Source organism: Cheilinus undulatus, linkage group 4 (assembly GCF_018320785.1).
Source record: "Cheilinus undulatus linkage group 4, ASM1832078v1, whole genome shotgun sequence".
In the NCBI taxonomy this organism is placed as follows: domain Eukaryota; kingdom Metazoa; phylum Chordata; class Actinopteri; order Labriformes; family Labridae; genus Cheilinus; species Cheilinus undulatus.
The window spans coordinates 5,094,529-5,114,844 of NC_054868.1; the positions used below are offsets into that span (position 1 = coordinate 5,094,529).

Consider the following 20,316-nt stretch of genomic DNA (forward strand, 5'->3'; position numbering starts at 1 on the left):
ACTGTTGCTGTGCTTCCTTGGCCCCAGCAAGGATGGTAGATGCTTCAGTGTGGTGCACTTGCTCTTTCACACACATAAACGTGGGGGCGTGGCTTGGATGTGCTGTATAATCGTAACAGCCATTCATCTTAACAATGATTTTAAACAATGAGAGAGTCCTATCTGACCAGAAAGACTCAAGTGAGTATAAATACTCTCATTTTGTCTGTGTCTGAGCTGACATTGAGCCTGCACATCTTGTAAACTGCGTGAGCCATGTTTTTTCTCCCTTATGACAGTGACTCTATAAAAAGCTAGAACTATGTCCATCCTGGCTTTAGATCATACTGTCCTCCCACTCACTCTGCATTCACAGCTGATCCAGAAGTGTTTAACGTCATCTTCTGTGTATTTGTGTCTCTTTCAGGTGAATGGCAGAAACCTGCTGTCCGTGGATTACGACCGCTCACTGCGAACGGAGAAAATTTATGACGACCACAGGAAGTTTCTGCTGAAGATCATCTATGACATGCAGGGCCACCCGACGCTGTGGGTCCCCAGCAGTAAACTCCTGTCAGTCAACCTCACCTACTCCAGGTGAGCCTGACCTACCTGGGTTTTTATGAACTCACCTGTTTCTCTCAGCTCCATGAAGACACATGATGTGGATCAAAGATTATATAGTGTATGGAAGGTCCGAGGACCAGGGATAACAACAAAAAATCTGAGGATCTTCTTTTTTAAAGAGGACATATTATGCAAAAATCACTTTCGCAGGCTTTTCTAACAAAAAAATATGTGCCCCTGGCCTGTCTACAATCTCCTCATGTACCAGAAAAATCCATTCCCTCCCCCTCTCTTTCTCCACCTTTCAGAAAATGTGTGCTGAAACAAGCTGTTCTCAGATTTCCTCCTCATAATGTCATGTGGGGAGTTAGCCCCTCCCCCAGGTTCAGTTGGACCTCCTGGCTTGGAAGAAAGTTCTGCCCTCCTCTCCTGATCCTCCCCTCAGCTGGATCAGGAGAGTCACATCCATATCCAAAGAGGGGCGCAATCAGGGGACGGAGTCAGACAGCTCAGTAACGTTGAAAGCCACAGACACAGAAACAGCTTGTTCTGAGCAGGGCTGAAACAAGAGGGCTTTTAGACATGCAAAATCCAATACTGGAGTGTTTTTTCAGCAACAAACTTCACAGGTATGTTTTGGGGACCTCTGAGACCAATATAAACTTGTCTTAAAAGGGTAAAACATGTGACCTTCAAAGCTTAAGATTTTCTTGGTTCTGAATGGAAGATAAGAATCATTTAAATTTTAACTTTGGGGCTAAAAGAGAATTTATTGACTGATCAGTTTACGTCATTTATTCTTCAAAAATTCTAATGGGTGTGAATAACTTTCACTTTCCAGTAACAGAAAAATCAAACCAATCAAGGATATGCTTTCAAAGATGAATAAGAATAATTCAACTTAAGAATTTAAAACTTGTGTTAATTCACCAAAATTGGCCTTCCTTCAATTTTGAGACGTAGATTCATGTCCAGTGAGATAATTCCTCAAAACTATGACATGTACAAGTGGACTTATTAAAAATCAGTATCTTATCAAAAGTAAGTTGCATTTAAAAAAAAAAGAAAAACAAAAAAAGGAAAAATAAGAATATAATTTGCTCTTCTTATTCCTGTCCTAAGCTCTTTCTCTCTAGCAGCACAGGACTCTGCAGAAAAGTCTAACAAGATAGTTAAAATGCAAAGCTTGGCCCAGTTTGTAAAAGTGTAATGGCATCTTAGTCTCTAACTTTATGGTTGTTGTTGGATTGTTTTTGTCCAACATGAAATTTCTGACTGGAACCAAGAGAGAAAGGAAGACAGAACAAACAGATGTGCGGACTAATATGTGCACTTGTTGTAGATTCTGTTGATTTATTCAGCTATATTAATGCAACATTGATGCAAAATAGTCAATACCATCAATTACAGCAAAGCAGCCCCAGACTACCATTGAACCACCATGCAAATGTGAGACGAGCCTTTGTGTTCTTATTTGTCAGCAGTGGTTTTGGCCTTGGAACTCTCCCATGGATTCCATTTTTGCCCACTGTTTTTCTTGTTGAATAATGAACTCCAACCTAAACTGGGTCAAGTGAGGTCTTTAAATGTTGTTCTGGGTTCTTTTGGGACCTCCTGGATGAGTCTTCAATGCGCCCTTGGAATGATTTTGGTTGGCCGGCCATTCCTGGGAAGGTTCTCAAGTTTTCTTCATTTGTGGATAATGGCTCTCGACGTGGAGTCCCAAAACCATACAAATGTCTTTGTAATCCATACCAGACTGATAGATGTTATTGACTTTGTTTCTCATCTGTTCTTGAATTTCTTTAGATGGCTCCATAATATGTTTGGAGATCTTTTAGCCTACTTCACTTTGAATGAAAAAATGAAATGCATTTTAGTTTTAGTCGACGAAAACTCAAAACATTTTAGTCTAGTTTTAGTCCATAAAAAGTCCTCACATTTTAGTCTTTACTCTTAGTCCAAGCATTTATACTCTTGCCTAAATCAGGTACCAAATCATGAAAGTGTGTTCTATGCGCTCTGCCAAACCTGGGGTCCCTGCTTTCTACAGTTGAGAGGTTCAGTAGCTTCAGATGGATTGTTTTGTTGACTGATTTACCCACAGTGGAGAAATATCAAGGATTTTGAATGTCTGATGAAAACTAAATTACATTTTAGTCTAGTTTTAGTCATCTTGATGAAAACTAGACTTAGTTTTTGTCAGTTTTAGTCATCACAGATCTGTTTTTGTTAGTCTTAGTGTAGTCTTTGTCATGGAAAAAAAGGCTGTCGACAAACATTTTTAGTCGTTGTTTTAGTCGACGAAAGTAACACTGAATAAGACCTGTGTGTGGAAAGTTAAATTAATTAAGCTATCCAAAAATGTGGTCAATCACAGTTAATTCATGGTTTAACAGGGAGGGAGGCCATTCCTGACTGCTCCTGGGAATGTTCACCACTGTTCCAAGTTTTCTCCATTTGTGGATAATGGCTCTCCCCATGGTTCACTAATATGATGGCATTTAAATGGTGGTACTCTGTAGTTGCTGCTCTTCTTGGGCTAAGTTATGTCCAGTCTTGTGGGATGCTGTTCATTTTTATTGAAGAAATGTATCTATTATAAGAGAAGGTAAATTGAAATATTTCAGTGTTACTTAAACCAGATGCTTGAGTGTTTTTTGTGTGGGGAAAAAAAGTAAAAAAATGTCCTAATGAAATGTCATTGTCACAGGAACCATCCCTTCTTATTCCATTTTCCCCCCTCTTTCCATGTTTCTGCGACCTGCCCAGGATGTCAAGACCAATACTTTAGAAAACAGTGGTCCAGACAACAAAAGGTCCACAACCTCAACCTCTCAGTCTCTCATGAAATTAACCAGGCAGACTTGTAAGGTGCTACTGACACCTAGTGTTCTCAAATGGAACTGCAGCTTGATTAGCCAGGGGTTACAATAATGATTGGTGTACAAACCCAGAAAAGGTAGAACACTCCTGAGCTTCAGTGCCTCCTTTTGGCCAGATGATGCCGCAATTAAGGTTAAGCATACCATGCTTTCTTTATTAACTTATTTTTTATTGGACAAAAGTAGAATTGTATGTGTTAAACAATAATTCCTCTTGGACCATAAAAGTTCACCATAATGGATTTTTTGAAAAATAATTCATGTGATTAAATCTGCAGTTCTTCACTAATTAAACACTATTTGGTGTAAGGCCTTCCTGGACAAGGGATGGGAATTTACAAACACGCTAATATCATTCATTCACTTTAATTAAATAATTTATTTAGAGAAACATCAGCATAAAAATTTCAGATGTGAAATGGCAGAGTTTACAAGAATGCTTATGCACAACATTTTAAAAGATTTGGCCTTTATTTTGAAAGAAACAGCCAAGAAGAGACAGGAAATATGGAAAGAGAGAGTTGGGGGAGACATGTACCAAATAGCACCAGGATTGGGACGTGATCCCATGACAAGTGACATTGAGGACTTCAGCATCTGTATAGGGGCACCTGATCAACCAATTGAGCAAATCTGGCAACCTAATGTGCATCTTTTGTTCCTAAAATTACTAAATAATAGGACAAATATGCTAAAACAAAGACATCGTGTGACATTTTAAGTTAAAACTGGCCATATTTGCCTTGAGCAATTTTGAGGGGTCAGGGAAGGTCTTTACGGCAGGACACTTGTTTTTTAACTTTTACTGCTTTTTCCATTTCCCTTTAGTGTTTTGGAAATGGAAAAGTAGTTCCAAAAGATGACCATCATTTCAACCTGCAGCCTACTTTCTTTCTGAGTCTGGAGTGGCAGCTTTTGGAGGCATTTTAAATCACATCCTTTCATGTTTTTGACATTTATTGAACAAGTGAGCTTAAAGCTGCCTCTTAGACTTACAGGGTTAACACAGGAACTACTTGGCTACAATTATTGTTAGAGGACTTGTCAAAAGCCAAGCTAAAAGTGATTCAAACTGGCAGCAAAATGAAAGAAACACATCTGAAAGGAAAATATAGGTGATATAAGTACAATGTTAGAAAACTAAGGACCACTATTGTAGGAAATAAAATAAAAGCCATTTATATCAGTCAAGGTTCTCTGAAAGTAAAGGTCTAAACAGGGGACTAAGTCGACATAAAGAATGTTGGCACTGTTATCAGCTTTTACAGCGTCTGTTATTTTTGTACCTGATTGTGGTGTTGTATTTTTTACTGCAGTACGGGTCAGGTGACAGGCCTGCAGAGGGGACCGACCACGGAGCGGTGGGAGTACGACAGTCAGGGGAGAATCATTTCCAGAGTGTTTGCTGATGGAAAAACGTGGAGCTACACCTACCTGGACAAGGTACAACAGGGCACACTCTAAAAGACATGCAGCGCTGTACAGAAACAACATATATGAGGGGAATAATGTATTTGTCTAGAACTATCATGGTTTGGAGCATGTAGTGACACAACAAAAACATCTGAATGGAGAGAGGTATATATATATTGACTGTAATGATAGTTAATTCAAGCACTTTAACAGGGAGTTGCCCCTGTTTTGCACCTTTAACAGCCTCCACTCTCCTTGGAAGACTTTCCACAGGATTTTGGAGCATTTCTGTGGGAATGTGTACCCATTCACTCTGCAGAGCATTTATGAGGTCAGGCACTGATGATAGATGAGAAGGCCTGGCTCATAATCTCTTTTCCAGTCCATCCCAAAGATGCTCAATGGGGTTGAGGCCAGGACTCTGTGTGGGTCAGTCAAGTTCTTCCACACCAAACTCATCAAACCATGTATTTCTAGTCCTTCTTTGTGCTCTGGAGCACAGTCATGTTGGAATAGAAAAGGGCCTTCCCCAAACTGTTGCACAGTTGGAAGCATAGCATTGTCTAGAATGTCCTGGTGTGCTGAAGCATTAAGATTGGCCTTCACTGGAGATAAGGGGTCTAGTCAAAACCCTGTAAAACAGACCCATACCATTATCCCTCCTCCACCAGACTTCACAGTCAGGCAGGTAATGCTCTCCCAGCATCCTCCAAACCCAGAATCAACATCTGACTGCCAAACAGAGAGCATGAGTCGTCACTCCACAGAACACGTTTCCACTGCTCCACAGTCCAGTGTTGGTGTGCTTTACAGCGCTTGATCTGACCCTTGGCATTCGACTCGGTGAAACGAGGCTTTCATGGAGCCCCCGTCACAGGTTTTGTGCCGACATTAATGCCAGTGGAAGTTCAGAACTCTTCAGAGGGTTGGTGACTTTTACACAACCTTTGCTCTGTGATTTTAGGTGGTCTTCCACTGAGTTGCTGTTGTTCCTAAACGCTTCCACTTTGTGATAGTATCACTTACAGTTTCCTGTGGAATATCCAGCAGGGAAATTTCACACACTGTTTTATTGCAAAGGTGGCATCCATCACAGTACCACCCTAGAAGTCACTGATCTCTTCAGAACAGCATACTTAGGATCACAGATGTTTGTAAATGGAGACTGCATGGTTAGGTGATGATTTTATACAGCTGTGGTGACGGGTCTGATTGGAACAGCTGAATTCAATAATTAACAGGTGTGGCCAAATACTTTTGTCCATATAGTGTATTTACTCGCTGGTTTAGGCGGTAGTAACACTTGTGATAGGTTGCTATCTGCTTTCAAACAACTGGCAAAAAAGACAAATATTCAGAGGCAAGAAAGATATGACAAAATAAAAATGCATTCTTTCAAGTCACAAAAATGAAACTTGTCGTGGTTCAGACCTAAATTCTTTGGGGCACACTTGAAGTTTCAGGAATGAGCATGAAAAAGGAATAAACCTTAGCTCAGGTAGGTCCGTCAATCTTTTTTTAAACTGCACGTATTTATTTTTTTTTTCTGCCACTGTAAAAATCTGCAAAAATTTTCAGACCTGCTGATATGACATTATGCCAATAACATCATGCATACCTACGACTGAGCCTAACCTTTGACCTTTCCAAATCTAAGAGAGGGACCTACTGCATTCAAGATGGCTGACATGGGCGTTGCTATACATCCAATCCATGCCAGAAGTCCCAAGCAGAAGTTTCTTCTTCATGTTGGACTCAGCTGCCAGTTTTTGTCAGTCTTTTTCACACCTAACCCTTGGTGCTGGATCTCAAATATATCACCTTCCCCACTGCCTTACCCTGAACCTAACCACTCGGGTTTTAATGCCTAAGCCTAACCTTAGACGTACGGACCTCAGGTTGAGACTTCCAGTATGGATTGGATGTATGTAAGCCATCTTGTCTGCATCAAGGTACTCTTGAAATCTAATCACTGTATCTTTAAGTTGGTGTGGACATTTCTGTCAAATCTGAAGGATGGGCTCTTGAAATCTGCATTTGCAAGAATGATGACAGACTGAGGGTTGATAAATGGACAACCTGAGAACATAATGCCTATGAATTATATACAATGAAAGTTTAATCACATTTCATTTAATTTTCAGTGTGAAAATTCTACACATTGTACCTTTAAATGTGATGTTCTTGTAACAGAAACATGCAACAAAGAGAATTGTAGTTTAGAAAAATCACTTTTACAGAGTTAAAGGATGTGGAAGATCATCATCAAACATAACTGACTTCAGTACAAACAATAAAAAACCTATAAAGTTTGTTTTTCATTAACTATAATTTATTTTGATACATTCTGTATTCTGCTATGAAGGAAGACACAAGAAAGTTCTGATTAAAAATAGAGTTAAAGCTGTTTTTATCTCTAAAGGCCATAAAAGACACAACTAAACAATCTCTGATGATTCAAATCAAACAAAATGCTTCCTCATTGGTTTTATTCCATTTAATCTAATGGTTTTATATTTATATTTAATAAAGTGGCACAGTGCAAAATGATCAGACAGTTGGACTATATAGAAAATAATCACATTAATAAGCTTTTAGAAGTAGAGTAAATACGACAAACAACAATCAAACAAAATGTTTTTACTCTCCAAAAGGTGTGCTGACAGAAATTAGGATTAAACAGGATAAATGATGTGCAGAAGTAAGCGCACACACATTTTGTTCTTTGTTTTGTCTCCTCTCACAAAGGAAGTTTTTAATAAATTCTTGTCAAACAAAGTCAGTAGCACTAATTGAAGCTTTTTTTTCTCCCTGGTGTGAAATTTTCTGTCACAAAGTAAGAGAGGAAAGAAAATAAGCAGCCACAAAGAGTGTTCTTACAAACAGACAGCCCACCTCCCCCCAGAGAGGGAGAGACAGTTCACCCCCCCCCCCCCCACACACACACACCCTCCACCCCCCGAGAGGGAGGAGAGGGGGAGGAACAGCTTTTAATAGCTTTAAGGAAGGACACAAACACATCCTCCCTTGTCAAATCACGATGAAACAAGAGAAGGAATGTGACAAAGGATGAAGAAAAGTGAGAAAAATGCAAAGAAATACTGCATATTCTCAGTAGTTAAATTTGGGTAAGGTCGTCAACCACGTAGCTTGGATGCTAATTGGGTATTTGCTCTTTTCATTATTCTTCAGTGCAAGTGGGACTTAAAGGTGCTCATCTCAGAGTAAAAGGCAGGGCTTTAATCTGCCAGTAGTCAATATGTAATATGCCAAAGAGACCGTTTTCTCCCGGGGGTAGAATTAAGCTTAAATTAGGGAAGAATTAGCCGAATTAGGGGGCGTGACCTCTTTGAGTGACAGCTCCTAGCTGTCTGCTAGGTGTCACCTCAGCCAAGGCCAGAGCTGTTAACCACACATACGTGTATAATAGCGGCCATGCTTCTGCCTTATTTTGCCAAACAGATGACCTGGATGTGAGCTGCAGAATGCACATGTATGGTAGGGACAGTGGAGATCAACACGGCAAGAGAAACAAGCAGTAAGTTTTAAAGACAAAATGATCAACCAAGTCAACATGAACCCATCCATCAACCACATCTGTATGGACACTGCAAAGTGACAAGAATGTTTATTATGTTACATTTTCTTTTAGAAGTCAAGGTTAGTTCAAGTGCTGACCTAGATGGTTGAAAAATGAAGCCAGCAGAAAAACCTGCAGATCATTGGAAATCCGTTTGATCCTGTCTGCAGAAGCACCAAAAGATATATACATACCAGGGATTTTGGGGTAGGAGGGAGTTGGGTTGTCTAAGGGCTTTGGCAATATTGGCAACATTAGTTTCCATGAACTTTGGTCTGCATTGCCCCTTTAAGGAGTGCGTGCTGGGGGAAGTTAAAGGCTATACAGTACAACAGAAAGGTACAGTTCCATCTACGTATCCATCCATCCATCCATCCATCCATCCATCTTCTTCCACTTATCCGAGGTCAGGTCACAGTGGTAGCAGGCTAAGTAGGTCAACCCAGACATCCCTTACCCAAGCATCTTTTTCCAGGTTCCCCTGAGGGGGTTAAAAGTCCTCCCAGGCCTGATGGGATATATATAAAAATTCCTCCAGCAAGTTCGGGGTCTGCCCCAGTGCCTCCTCCCAGTTGAACGGTCCTGGAAGACCTCCACAGGGGGGCGACTAGGAGGCGCCCTGATCAGATTCACCTCAACTGACTCCTTTCAAGGAGAAAGAGCAGCGTCTACTCCGAGTCCCTCCGGATGTCCAAGCTCTTCACCCTGTCTCTAAGGCTGAGCCCAGCCACACTCCAAGAGGAATCTTGTTTCAACCGCTTGCATCCACAATCTCATTCGTTCAGGCGGTGCCCAAAGCTCATGACCATAAGTGAGAGTTGGAATATAGATTGACCGGTGAATTGAAAGCTTTGTCTTCTGTCTCAGGTCTATCTTTACCACAACACCCGCAGATCTGCTGATGCTGCACCAGTCCATCTGTCAATCTCAGTCCATTCTACCCTCAGCTATGAACAAGACCCAGAGATACTTGAACTCCTTCACTTGGGGCAAAGACAAACCTCCCTGGACGAGCAAGCCACCGATGCAGAGAACCATGCATCAGTTCACAGGGGATCAACTTCTACAGACAGAGACTCAACAAGCTGAAAGAGAGAGGATGGTGAGCGGGAGAGATCCCAAGTTATCTGCTAGTGTAGGTGTGGAAACTGTGAGCCCATGGTCATGAACACGGAGAGCTACTGCTGTCAGGAGTAGGATTTCACAATACTTCTGATAGAGGGTAGTGGCCCACAGATGACTGCAGCCTGCATCACTTCCCATCAAGAGTATCCTGCCTTAATGAATGCCGGGGTTTTATCGACCTTCTTCAACTCTCAGAGGATAAACTGAAAAAACCTAGCAAGACCACATGAGCTGGATAGAAATTTTGTCTTCAAGCTCAGTTTTATGGCCGTGGCCATAATATTATGAGCTTAAATAACTGGTTTTAGTTCAGCTTGTCGTTTTTGTCGAAAACTGCAAACCCAAACAGCTGATGGAGATGATGATACGCTGAGGTGGAAGAGCACATAGCCGAAAGTTGCACCACAAAATCGTGCCAAATTTGCAGTGCAAGCTATACCCTTCTTTAGTCAGTATAGCCTAACCTCCTTGCCTGTGCTTCTAGTGTACTGGTTCTCAAATGGTGTGGCAAGGCACAGTGGTGTACGTTGGGGCAATATGGACCACTAAAACATGGAAAATCCCTTTATATCCATGTTTTGTTTTGTTTTGTTACAGAAAGAAACTGTATTTACTGCTTGGTTCAAAGAAATTAAATCTGAATAGTTGTTGCCTTTGTGCACACACTGAATTCTTTAAAAACTATTGATTTATGTATGAATAGAGGCACGGCCATACTGCAAGCTGGCACACTGAAGCTGTGTGTCAGGAGGCTTGAGACCTGCCTCAGCTCTGCCCCTTTGTCTGTTTCTAGGTTGATCTGATAGTTAGTGTGCCTACAACGCAGCAACTGTCATTGCTTGGCCTCTAAACTACAGAAACCAGTCGATGATGTCACCGAGACTACATCCATACTTTATACAGTCATGGTGGAGGAACAGCAGTTCACCCTCTTGTCCAAATGTGGTTACCTCTGGCTTCAGAGAGCCACAATTCTACAACAGAAAGCCAAACTTGATGGTTTGTGTCCTCTCTGAAGTACAATTTATGGCCATTTTCCTCAAACTTATGGTCATGTCCCTTCACCTTAGCCCTTATTTCTGTGGATACACAGATTAAGCAGAGGAAACAAAGCTTTATTTCATACAGAAAAGAGACGTCCTTTCCATTATTTGCCCCTGTATTCAAAGCGCTCCCAAAGGAGTAAAGAGAGACTTCTCTCTGCTGAAGAGGTTACTTGAAAATGGATGGCTGGGTTTGATTCGGAGACATGGAAAAGAGGACAGTGCAGTATAACTTAAAAAGACAAAAGGTCTGTGAGGAGACTAAAGCAGAGGTAACAAAGCAGGGAAAGAGAGACAGAAATACTTAAAGCAAAGGCTTTCAAAACAACCCACCTGGTCTGTAAAGAGGACAGGAGAGGATATTCCCTGTAGTAAAATAACAAATAGGAGGAAGACGAGCAGGAAGAGACAGGAGGGATAAATCAGACACTTTTGTGTTTGTTAGCCCGGGAAGATGGAGGAAGAGACAGATGAAGTCCGACACTAAACAGGAGTGAGCCTTGTTTGTGCACGCTGAAAGAGCGGGATGATAGAGAGAGACGGGGGAGGAGGGACAGAGAGCGATATTTAAGAGAGTCTGCAGAGACAGCCGCACTAGGAAGAAATAAGACCCAAGGGACATTATCTAAAGCATGTTATAGAGAGAGAGGGGACACACTGAGACAGAGGGAAGAGTAAAGAATGAAAGTAGAGTGTTAAAGAATGTGACAGAAATACACAGAAAAGATTCCTGTTGACTTGTAGGCAGCCAGCTGACCAGGTTGTAACCTTAACCCTACGTTAGGCACAAGATATGCATATGCATTTGCTTCTAGCTTATCTGAAAGCAGACGACAGTGAAGCGTCTGCCATACGCGGCATCTATACTCATCAAATTCAGGGTCAAAGTCTGATGTAGAAACTGTGGAGCATGCGCAGAACAACTAGTCCAGTTTTGGTCGGATTGAGATAGATTCACTGAAGATTGAATCAGTCTCCAATCACATTATCTTGGTGTGTTTGTCTAATATTGAGAAATTCAATTGAGTATGATTTCAGTCATACTGACATGCTTCTGACCATTCTGTTGACACTGAAACCAACCTTTTCAAGGTGTCTCGGTCCAGTTGTTTGGTCAAAACCAACCCAGCAAATGTACTTGTGTTTTATGAAACTCAACTTTGCAGGTGAAGGGTGAAAGCATCCTTGCCCGCCTGCAGCATTCATTGCTTTAGTCAGCTGACTTGTTAAAACAGTTGACAAACTCTATCTTTGGTTTCCATCAAGTGGGCAACATATGACAAAGTTCCATCTTTGGTTCTTTCCAAGTGGGAAACATATGACAAGTGGGCAACATATGACAAAGTTTCATCTTTTGTTCTTTCCAAGTATGCAACATATGACAAAGTTCCATCTTTGGTTCTTTCCGAGTGGGCAACATATGACAAAGTTCTATCTTTGGTTCTTTCCAAGTGGGAAACATATGACAAAGTTACATCTTTGGTTCTTTCCAAGTATGCAACATATGACAAGGTCCATCTTTGGTTCCTTCCAAGTGGGCAACATATGACAAAGTTCCATCTTTGGTTCTTTCCAAGTGGGTAACATATGACAAAGTTACATCTTTGGTTCTTTCCAAGTCGGTAACATATGACAAGATCCATCTCTGGTTCCTCCCGAGTGGGCAACATATGACAAAATTCCATTTTTGGTTCTTTCCAAGTGGGTAACATATGACAAGGTCCATCTCTGGTTCCTTCCAAGTGGGAAACATATGACAAGATCCATCTTTGGTTCCTTCCAAGTGGGCAACATATGACAAGGTCCATCTCTGGTTCCTTCCAAGTGGGAAACATATGACAAGATCCATCTTTGGTTCCTTCCAAGTGGGAAACATATGACAAGATCCATCTTTGGTTCCTTCCAAGTGGGCAACATATGACAAAGTTCCATCTTTGGTTCCTTCACATTGGGCAACATATGACAAAGTTCCATCTCTGGTTCCTTCCAAATGGGTAACATATGACCCAGTTCCATCTGGGTAACATCTATATGTTCCATCTTGGCCCTCTCTGTGGGCAAAATTTGACAGTCCCCTCTAGTGTGCCATGTAAGCTGAAAAAATCTGTTTTCTTTGGCGACATTTCAGTGGGCTTAATTCAATAAAAAGCCTTCTTGGTACCCACCAGGTGGTCAACACTGGACAACTGTCCCTCTTTGGCGCTCTCCAAGTGGACAAAATTTGTCCTCTAGAATTCCCTTTAAACTGATGAAATTCTGGTCTGTTAAGTGTTGTAGGTACAATCATTTTACCGGGACTACTTCATAAATGTATGACAACTCTTTGTGCACTTGTGCCCCAGCTTTTTTACTCAAACATCCTCAGTCTGCCACTTCTTTACAGCGTCTTTCAGAGCTGGTTGGCACAAACTGGTCTGGGTAGCGAGTTCCAGCTGTTGCTGCTAGCTGCTAAGTATCTTGCCATGTGTAGATGGAGGTTAGCCATGCTGCAGGAATATTTTACGTTTTTTTTTTTTTTTTTTAGCATAGCTTACTTATTGCATGACTAAGGTCTAACTCCTGACCTCCTGTTGATTGCAGGAGCCCAAATACTGCATCTTTGTTTTCAGTTTCAACTGCCTGTTTTTCGCTCATGATTGTATTGATTTTGAACATGCACTTCATCAAGTATTGTAGCCTCTGCTGCCCCCTATTATCTTTTTGTTAATTGCACCATAGGGAATGTGTGTTCCAAAACAGCTATCACAGTATTTGTAGCCATATTATTTCTATCGCATTTGCATCACTGCACCAATTCTCAAGATGTAAATAACAATGTAGTGCTGTAAATGTTTTAATGCACAGCTCCAGAGCACAGTACTGACGTTTAGGTTAGACCTGATCCACTTTTACAGAGATTTATATAAAGTAGATGAGTGACAAAGTTTGAGTCCAGAATTAGAAACCTAAAACACACTGAGGAAACTATAAAGAAGCTCTCCAACAAAAGAAAGAGCTGTGTTTCTTGGTTATTGTGTTTCTGAGTGACAGGATTGAAAATATGGAAACAAGACCCTCGACAATAATGAATAAAACAAGAGAAAGTGACAAAAGCAGAAGGGACTGAAGTGAAAGAGAACGAAGCAGAGAAAGGTGAAAAAGGAGGAAGAAGGCCACGAAACCAAAAAAACAAAACCGATGACGTGAAAAAGAGACGAACACAAAGGAGAGTTTATTTTTTTCTCTCTCTGTGAATAAATGAGCCACACTCTATTACTCCACATGTCACTCTGTGCACGGTCTCACCTTCTCTTGCACTTGTTTTTCATTCACTTCCTGTCTCCATCTGTCACGTTCGCTGAAAATGCTCGCAGGAAGTCGCTTTGGGAGACGGAGTGTGAAAAAGCAGGATTCATCATGTACAGCGATGCAAAAATAACAGCCAACTGCAGCTGTATAGGCGTTTAATATGATTAACACCATGGGCAACGTGTAGATAGTGAAATAACAGGAATACATCAAGGAGCAGTGTGGAGGATTTACAGACAGGAATTTCAGCAGATTTCTAATAATTCCACAAGTACTGCACTTTACAACCTTTGGTTCTTTTTACATTTTTACCACAAATTCAATCCTGGTGTCATTTCGTTTACTTGTGGGCAGATCAGACTACATGATCAAACATCATGTCAGACTATGCAACAGAAATCTTGTCCTGTCTTGGTGAAAGCTTGTAAAAAGATTTCTGACAGGCCAGTCTTGTCAAATCATGGCTGTGGGGTGTTCTGGATGCATTGTTGATTGTGTCATTGCTGTTTTTCCCAACGTTTGTATGCGGGCCAGACGTCTGACAGAGGCTGTGACGATGCAGTTAGGACCAAAATCTGGCTAAACGTCTGTAGTCTGGATTTTGTCTCTTTTTGACCAGAGACAGCTAAATCAAACTCCAAAATGACATGACACAATGATGGGGAAATTGAATTTACCAATATCAGCGATGTTGCATATGGTAAATAGGGTGGAGTGTAATTAACACCATTGAAAAAGAGGCCAGCATATAACTTCCTCCTGTGTCTAACAGGACTATATCTTTATCTGAAGAATTTTTTTTGATAATACCAATAAAACTTTTTGTTTTCTTGCAGAATGCTTATTGTTCAGGATACCCTCTGGATCAGGAGTTTTCAAAGGGTGGGAGAGTGAGCCTCCTCAAAGAACAAAGTATTCATTCAGTGGACCCCCATCCACAAAAAGAAATTGAAATTGAAAAAATAGTAATAATAATAATAATAATGAAAAAAAAAAAAAAAATTTCAAACATTTATGTCTAATCTTTAAACATTTTTAACATTAATATATTTTGGAAATTTTGGTTTACAAATGTCCTTAAACATCTGCCTTTCTCTCTTATTCAGGTATAATGCCATTAAATACCCCTTTTTCATATTTTTTTGGCCATTATACAACTTCTTTTTGCCAGGTTTCCCCATTTTTTCCACTTTCATCCCATTTTTGCCCTTTTTCACCTTTTTGCCCATTTAAGCTACCTTTCATCATTAAATATACCTTTTTTCCCCAAGTTTTTTGCTCATTTTGCAACGTCTTTTTGCCACTTTTTCCAATTTTGGCCACTTTTATGCCATTTTTGCCGTTTTTTAAAAAACATTTTTTGCAACTTTTTGTCCAGTTGAGCTACCTTTTACCATTACATACCACTTGTTTCCTTTTTTTCCAATTTTTTGACTCTCCTTTTTGCCACTTTTTCCCATTTTGCCACTTTTTCACAATTTTTTTGCCACTTTTTGTCCATTTGAATTACCAATGCCATTACATACCACTTGTTGCCTCTTTTTTGCCACTCTTGACTGCTTTTTGCCCATTTTAGGCACTTTCCACTAATTTTTTCACTTCTTACCCATTTCTGCTACTTTATGACCATTTTTCCACTTTTTCTCCCCATTTTGTCCCTTTTCACCCATTTTTAGCTGCTCTTTGACCATTTTGCCACCTTTGACCTATATCTTTTGCTACTTCAAGCTGTTTTTGCCAGTTTTCACCTGTTAGGTTGTGGCTTTTGCAAAGGTATTTTTCAACAGTTTTGCTCTTTGGTTGAGGGTTGAGAAACACTGCTCTAGCATAGTCCCTATAGTAACTATAAGTCTATCCATTTTGCTCAATGCACAGCAGAGGTTCGCAAAGCAAATCACCTTTTTTCAGGTTTATGGTTCCACGCCTCCCCTGAAGCTCTGTGGCGCCCCCTGGGGAGGCCCGCCTCACACTTTGAAAACCACTGCTTTCGATAATACACTTTTTGGACTATATTATGTAACAATGCTATGAGCATTCTCCTCATCCAACGTGAAATCCACAAATTGGAATCCTGCAGCTAAGAAGTTTTGCACTTTGGCCATCTATATGGCATCCTCCTCTGGCCTGTTTAATTGGTTATAGAGGTGACTTTGACACCTGCCTGAGGCAAGGAGCACACACCTGGAAGAGTTTCATGTCACAATTATAGAGTTATCCTTCAAACAAAGAGGATTCGCCACTCTCAGACCTGTTCTTTTCTCACATCTTAAGTTATTATCCCTGTGTAAACACAGAGCAGGACACTCGAGGAGGTGGTGTTGTGAAACTGAAGGCTGCTGATTTTGTTTTGGCAGCCTGTCTTGTAGCTTGCAGACATTCCTCCTCTTGTAGCAGATTTGTTGGTGCTGATATGCTTTTGACAACTGAAGGACATCATGCAGCAGGGCATGAGAGTTGAAGAAAACATCACGTTGGATGTACTCCTAGAAAACATGTTGGGTCATATTTTGGTGAGAAATAATTTCCTTGGCCGCTGCCTGCATCTTACAGGAAATGTTGGGGTTTTAAATCCCTGGTGGTCAGTAGAACATGTCGAGGCCACCGCTGATTCACTCTCCGAGGAGTTTTATAACCATCCTTGTTTCTTTTGTGCTTTTGTTCAGACTTTTTCAATGACATCCTCAGCTGGGGTTCAGATCCACAAACTGCACAAAAGGACATTCAGCAGGACTCGACTCAATGACAGTTGTTCAGTCAAATATATGTTATTATTTCTGAATAGCAATCCATAATGTAGAGCTAACAATGTGGCCCCATTTCAAAGCTGGCTGTATTTCTAAGATTTTAAAAGAACATGCCAGCAGCTACAAAGAAGTCACTTTAGTTTAGTAAAAAAGGATCTTCTTTTAGAATGACCGAGGCGGCAGCCCACCATGATGAGCCAAAGTAATGTTAGCAATGGTAAAATCCTATATTTATGTCTTTATATCCAATGGCATTGCTTTTAAAACATTCCTGAATGATGTAAATATCTTGCAGACACCCAAAGAACGCCTTTCAACCTTGCCTAAGTTTCCAAATTAAGGTCTTATTTTGAAAGGGTAAAGTTTGTCAAACAGGAAGTAACCAAGAAGTGGTTGCTGTGAGAGGGGGCTCTCTGATTGGTTGGTCAGTGGACCAATCAAGAGTAATTAGTTTATAGTGTGGACTTGAGTTGCCCTTACATTCCCTAGGGTGTCATTACAAGGTGGATAAGGTTCATAAACACTGCAGTTACTTTTTTTAAAAGGGAAATATGATGGAATACATGTTTTTAGTGTTTTTGCACATATATTCAGGAATGCAAGTTTTAACCAGCTCACAAAATATCACCTAAGTTGATCCAGTCCTCTGTTTGTGGTCCGCCTATGTCTGAAAACATGAAATCTGATGGTCTCTTCAGAATCTGCGCCCATTGTGGCATCATATTTCGTAATTATCTGAGTAGGTTGTTGGTAGATGGCGCCACATCATGGTGAAGAGCTCTAGATGGGGTGAAGGAAGAGGTGAAGCACTTTTTTGTGCCTTTTATGGCTGTACCAATGGTTCAAACTGGGCAAAAAAAATAAAAAATATGTTGTAGAATTTGTATGCCAGAGCTAAAATTGCCTGTTCCTCAGTGTTTGTTTGTTTGATTCCCCTTGTTTTGCCCCCTCCCTCACAGTCCATGGTTCTGCTGCTGCACAGTCAACATCAATACATCTTCGACTATGACTCGGGTGACCGTCTGTCTGCTGTCACCATGCCCAGTGTGGCTCGTCACACCATGCAGACCATCAGATCCATCGGGTACTACCGGAACATCTACACCCCCCCAGAAAGCAATGCCTCAGTCACTGTTGACTACTCTGAGGACGGACAGGTGGGTCTTTTTTTGTCTTCTCCTGCACGATGATTTCCACCCTACACAGAAAACCAGACATGTAGTCCTGTTAAACACTCCCAGTCCACAGCTCATTGTGTTTTCTTATGATGCTTTTCTACTATGATTTGCATCTGTCCTGTCCTTAACCTGTCCAGTGTTAATGTGGTAATTGTCCTGTTTAGAGCTAATCACTGATCTAAGCATCATTGCAGTGATATTTCATCAATCCTCTCTTTCTCTCTGTAGCTCCTCAGAGTTGCTCATCTGGGCACCGGCCGACGCATACTCTACAAATATCGTAGACAGGTATGTACATTTATTTACTTCAACATTATAAAGGCTTCTTCTGAGGAATTTTTTTGGGCATAGAATGAAAAATCAAGGATTTTGACCAAATCTAGTTGTTTTGTTGGATGAAACTGAATTCAGATCACCTGAATGACCGGGAACATTTAAAGACTTAAACAATACATTTCAATTAGATCTGTTTTCATTTTCATTTAACTGACATATAATCTCTACACACTCCTGAAAAATTTTATGATAATCTGTAAAATAAGGATGCATACATTTCAACAAAAAATGTCCAGTCCAATCCAATCCAATCTGATCCAGTCCTAGGCAGTCAACTAAGCAGTCAAATTCAGTCAATACGATCCACTCCAAATCAATCCAAATCGATCCAATACTTACAATTCCGGTCTAATCCAGTGCAATCTGATACTAAACAACCCCATCCAATCTGATCAAATCCATTCCAGTTTTATCCAATTTAATCCAATCCAACTAAATCCAAACAAAGCCAAGCCAAGTCAGTCCTTGTCCAATCCAATCCAAACCACTCTAATTTGCTACATCCAGGACAAACCAATATAACTCAATCCAATCTGAGCCAATCCAGTCTAATCAAATTCAGTGCTATCCAGTCAGTACTAACAAGTCCAATATGATCCAGTCCAAATTAATTCAATACAAGCCAGTCCAATCCAACTAGTGCAATACTTTGCATTCAAATCAATTCTAGTCCAGTCCAATCCAATCCAGAGCAGACAAGAACAGTCTATCTAGTCCAATTCAATCCAATTCAGACCAGACGAGACAAGACCAGTCCAGTCCAGTCCATTTCAATCCAGCTCATTCTTATCCAATCCAGGCCAGACAAGAAAAGTCCAGTCAAGTCCAATCCAGTTCAGTTCAATCCAATCCAGTCCAATCCAATCCAATCCAATCCAATCCAATCCAATCCAGTCCAATAAAATACAGACCAGACAAGAACATTCCAGTCTTGTCCAGTCCAGTCCAGTTCAATCCAATCCAATCCAGACCAGATTAGATCAGACAAGACCAGTTCAGTCCAGTCCAATCCAGACCAGACAAGAAAAGTCCAGTAAAGTCCAATCCAGTTAAATCCAATCCAATCCAAACCAGACAAGAGCAGTCTAGTCTAGTCCAGTCTAGTTCAATCCAATCCAATTCAATCCAGACCAGACCAGATAAGACCAGTCCAGCCCAGTCCAGTTAGTCCAGCCATTCCCAGTCCAAACCAGCTTAGTGTTTAGAGCATATTTAAAACAACAATAACAACAAACTATCTGGGTTTGCCAAAGTATTTTTGGTTTACATAATACACTACTTGCCTAAAAATAACTGGTAGAAATAAATGAAATACATTTTTAAAAATTACATACAAGAAAAAAGTAAACAGTAGATCAAGGACTAATTAAATAATTAAATTTAGAGTTTAAAAACATGGCATAAAAATGAGTTACATGACAAGATTTAGGGCATACTCCCACTCCAGAGTGTCCCAGTGTTTTTGACCACCATTTTGTTTGTACTCCAGCATAATTATTCTTCCTCGGCCTTGGTCCTGATGGAAGAGGCAGGCTATAGGACAGAATGATTGCATGTGCATTAATATAAGCACAGGAGCACAATGTGGACATGATCCATAAAACTGTGTCTTTACAACCTTTCAGAACAATGGTGTAGTATTAGAAAGTCCAACATGACTCTAAATAAAATACAGTTACAGTAATGTTGGGTGTGCTATGTGGAAACATACCACAGAACCCACCGCTGGCTGATTTGGAAGCAAATGATGATATTTTTGAAGGAATCCTTAACAAGCAGAGTGCCAGTGGAGTGAGGCAAGGATAATGAATATGATGATGCTTCTCACTTTTTGTGCCTTTCAGAAAAGAACTGTTGCATTATGGGTTATCAGGAGACGAGCCAAGAATGCTTGACTAATGTCCACATAAAGTGAATTATGGTAGTCCAGGCTTCATAAAAGCATGACTAAGATTGCAAAAACACTAAAAGATACCAGATTAACCTTGTTCAGTTTTAAATCTAAATCAGCCCTCACACCTCAGTTGGTGAGTAATAGCATTTTATAAGGTTGCAAAGAACCCAGGTCCTTAAAAGAGGGATCATAGACACCATGATCACTGTGACCTCGGTGTTTCTTTCACTGAAATGTAAAACATCTAAAATCATTCAGGATTTGATGTCTTTCAGATACTCAAA

At 40.5% G+C, this 20,316-nt stretch overlaps 1 protein-coding gene across 2 annotated transcripts in view; it reads left to right on the plus strand.

Annotated features, from left to right (window-relative positions):
* tenm3 (teneurin transmembrane protein 3) overlaps window positions 1-20,316 on the plus strand; it is a 366,938-nt gene that overhangs the window by 337,190 nt on the left and 9,432 nt on the right. For both annotated transcript variants that reach the window (XM_041784623.1, XM_041784625.1), the window contains 4 exons: window positions 407-576; window positions 4,748-4,874; window positions 17,584-17,781; window positions 18,031-18,090. In XM_041784623.1, coding sequence (XP_041640557.1) covers window positions 407-576; window positions 4,748-4,874; window positions 17,584-17,781; window positions 18,031-18,090 — 555 coding nt within the window. The remainder of the gene's footprint in view (window positions 1-406; window positions 577-4,747; window positions 4,875-17,583; window positions 17,782-18,030; window positions 18,091-20,316) is intronic.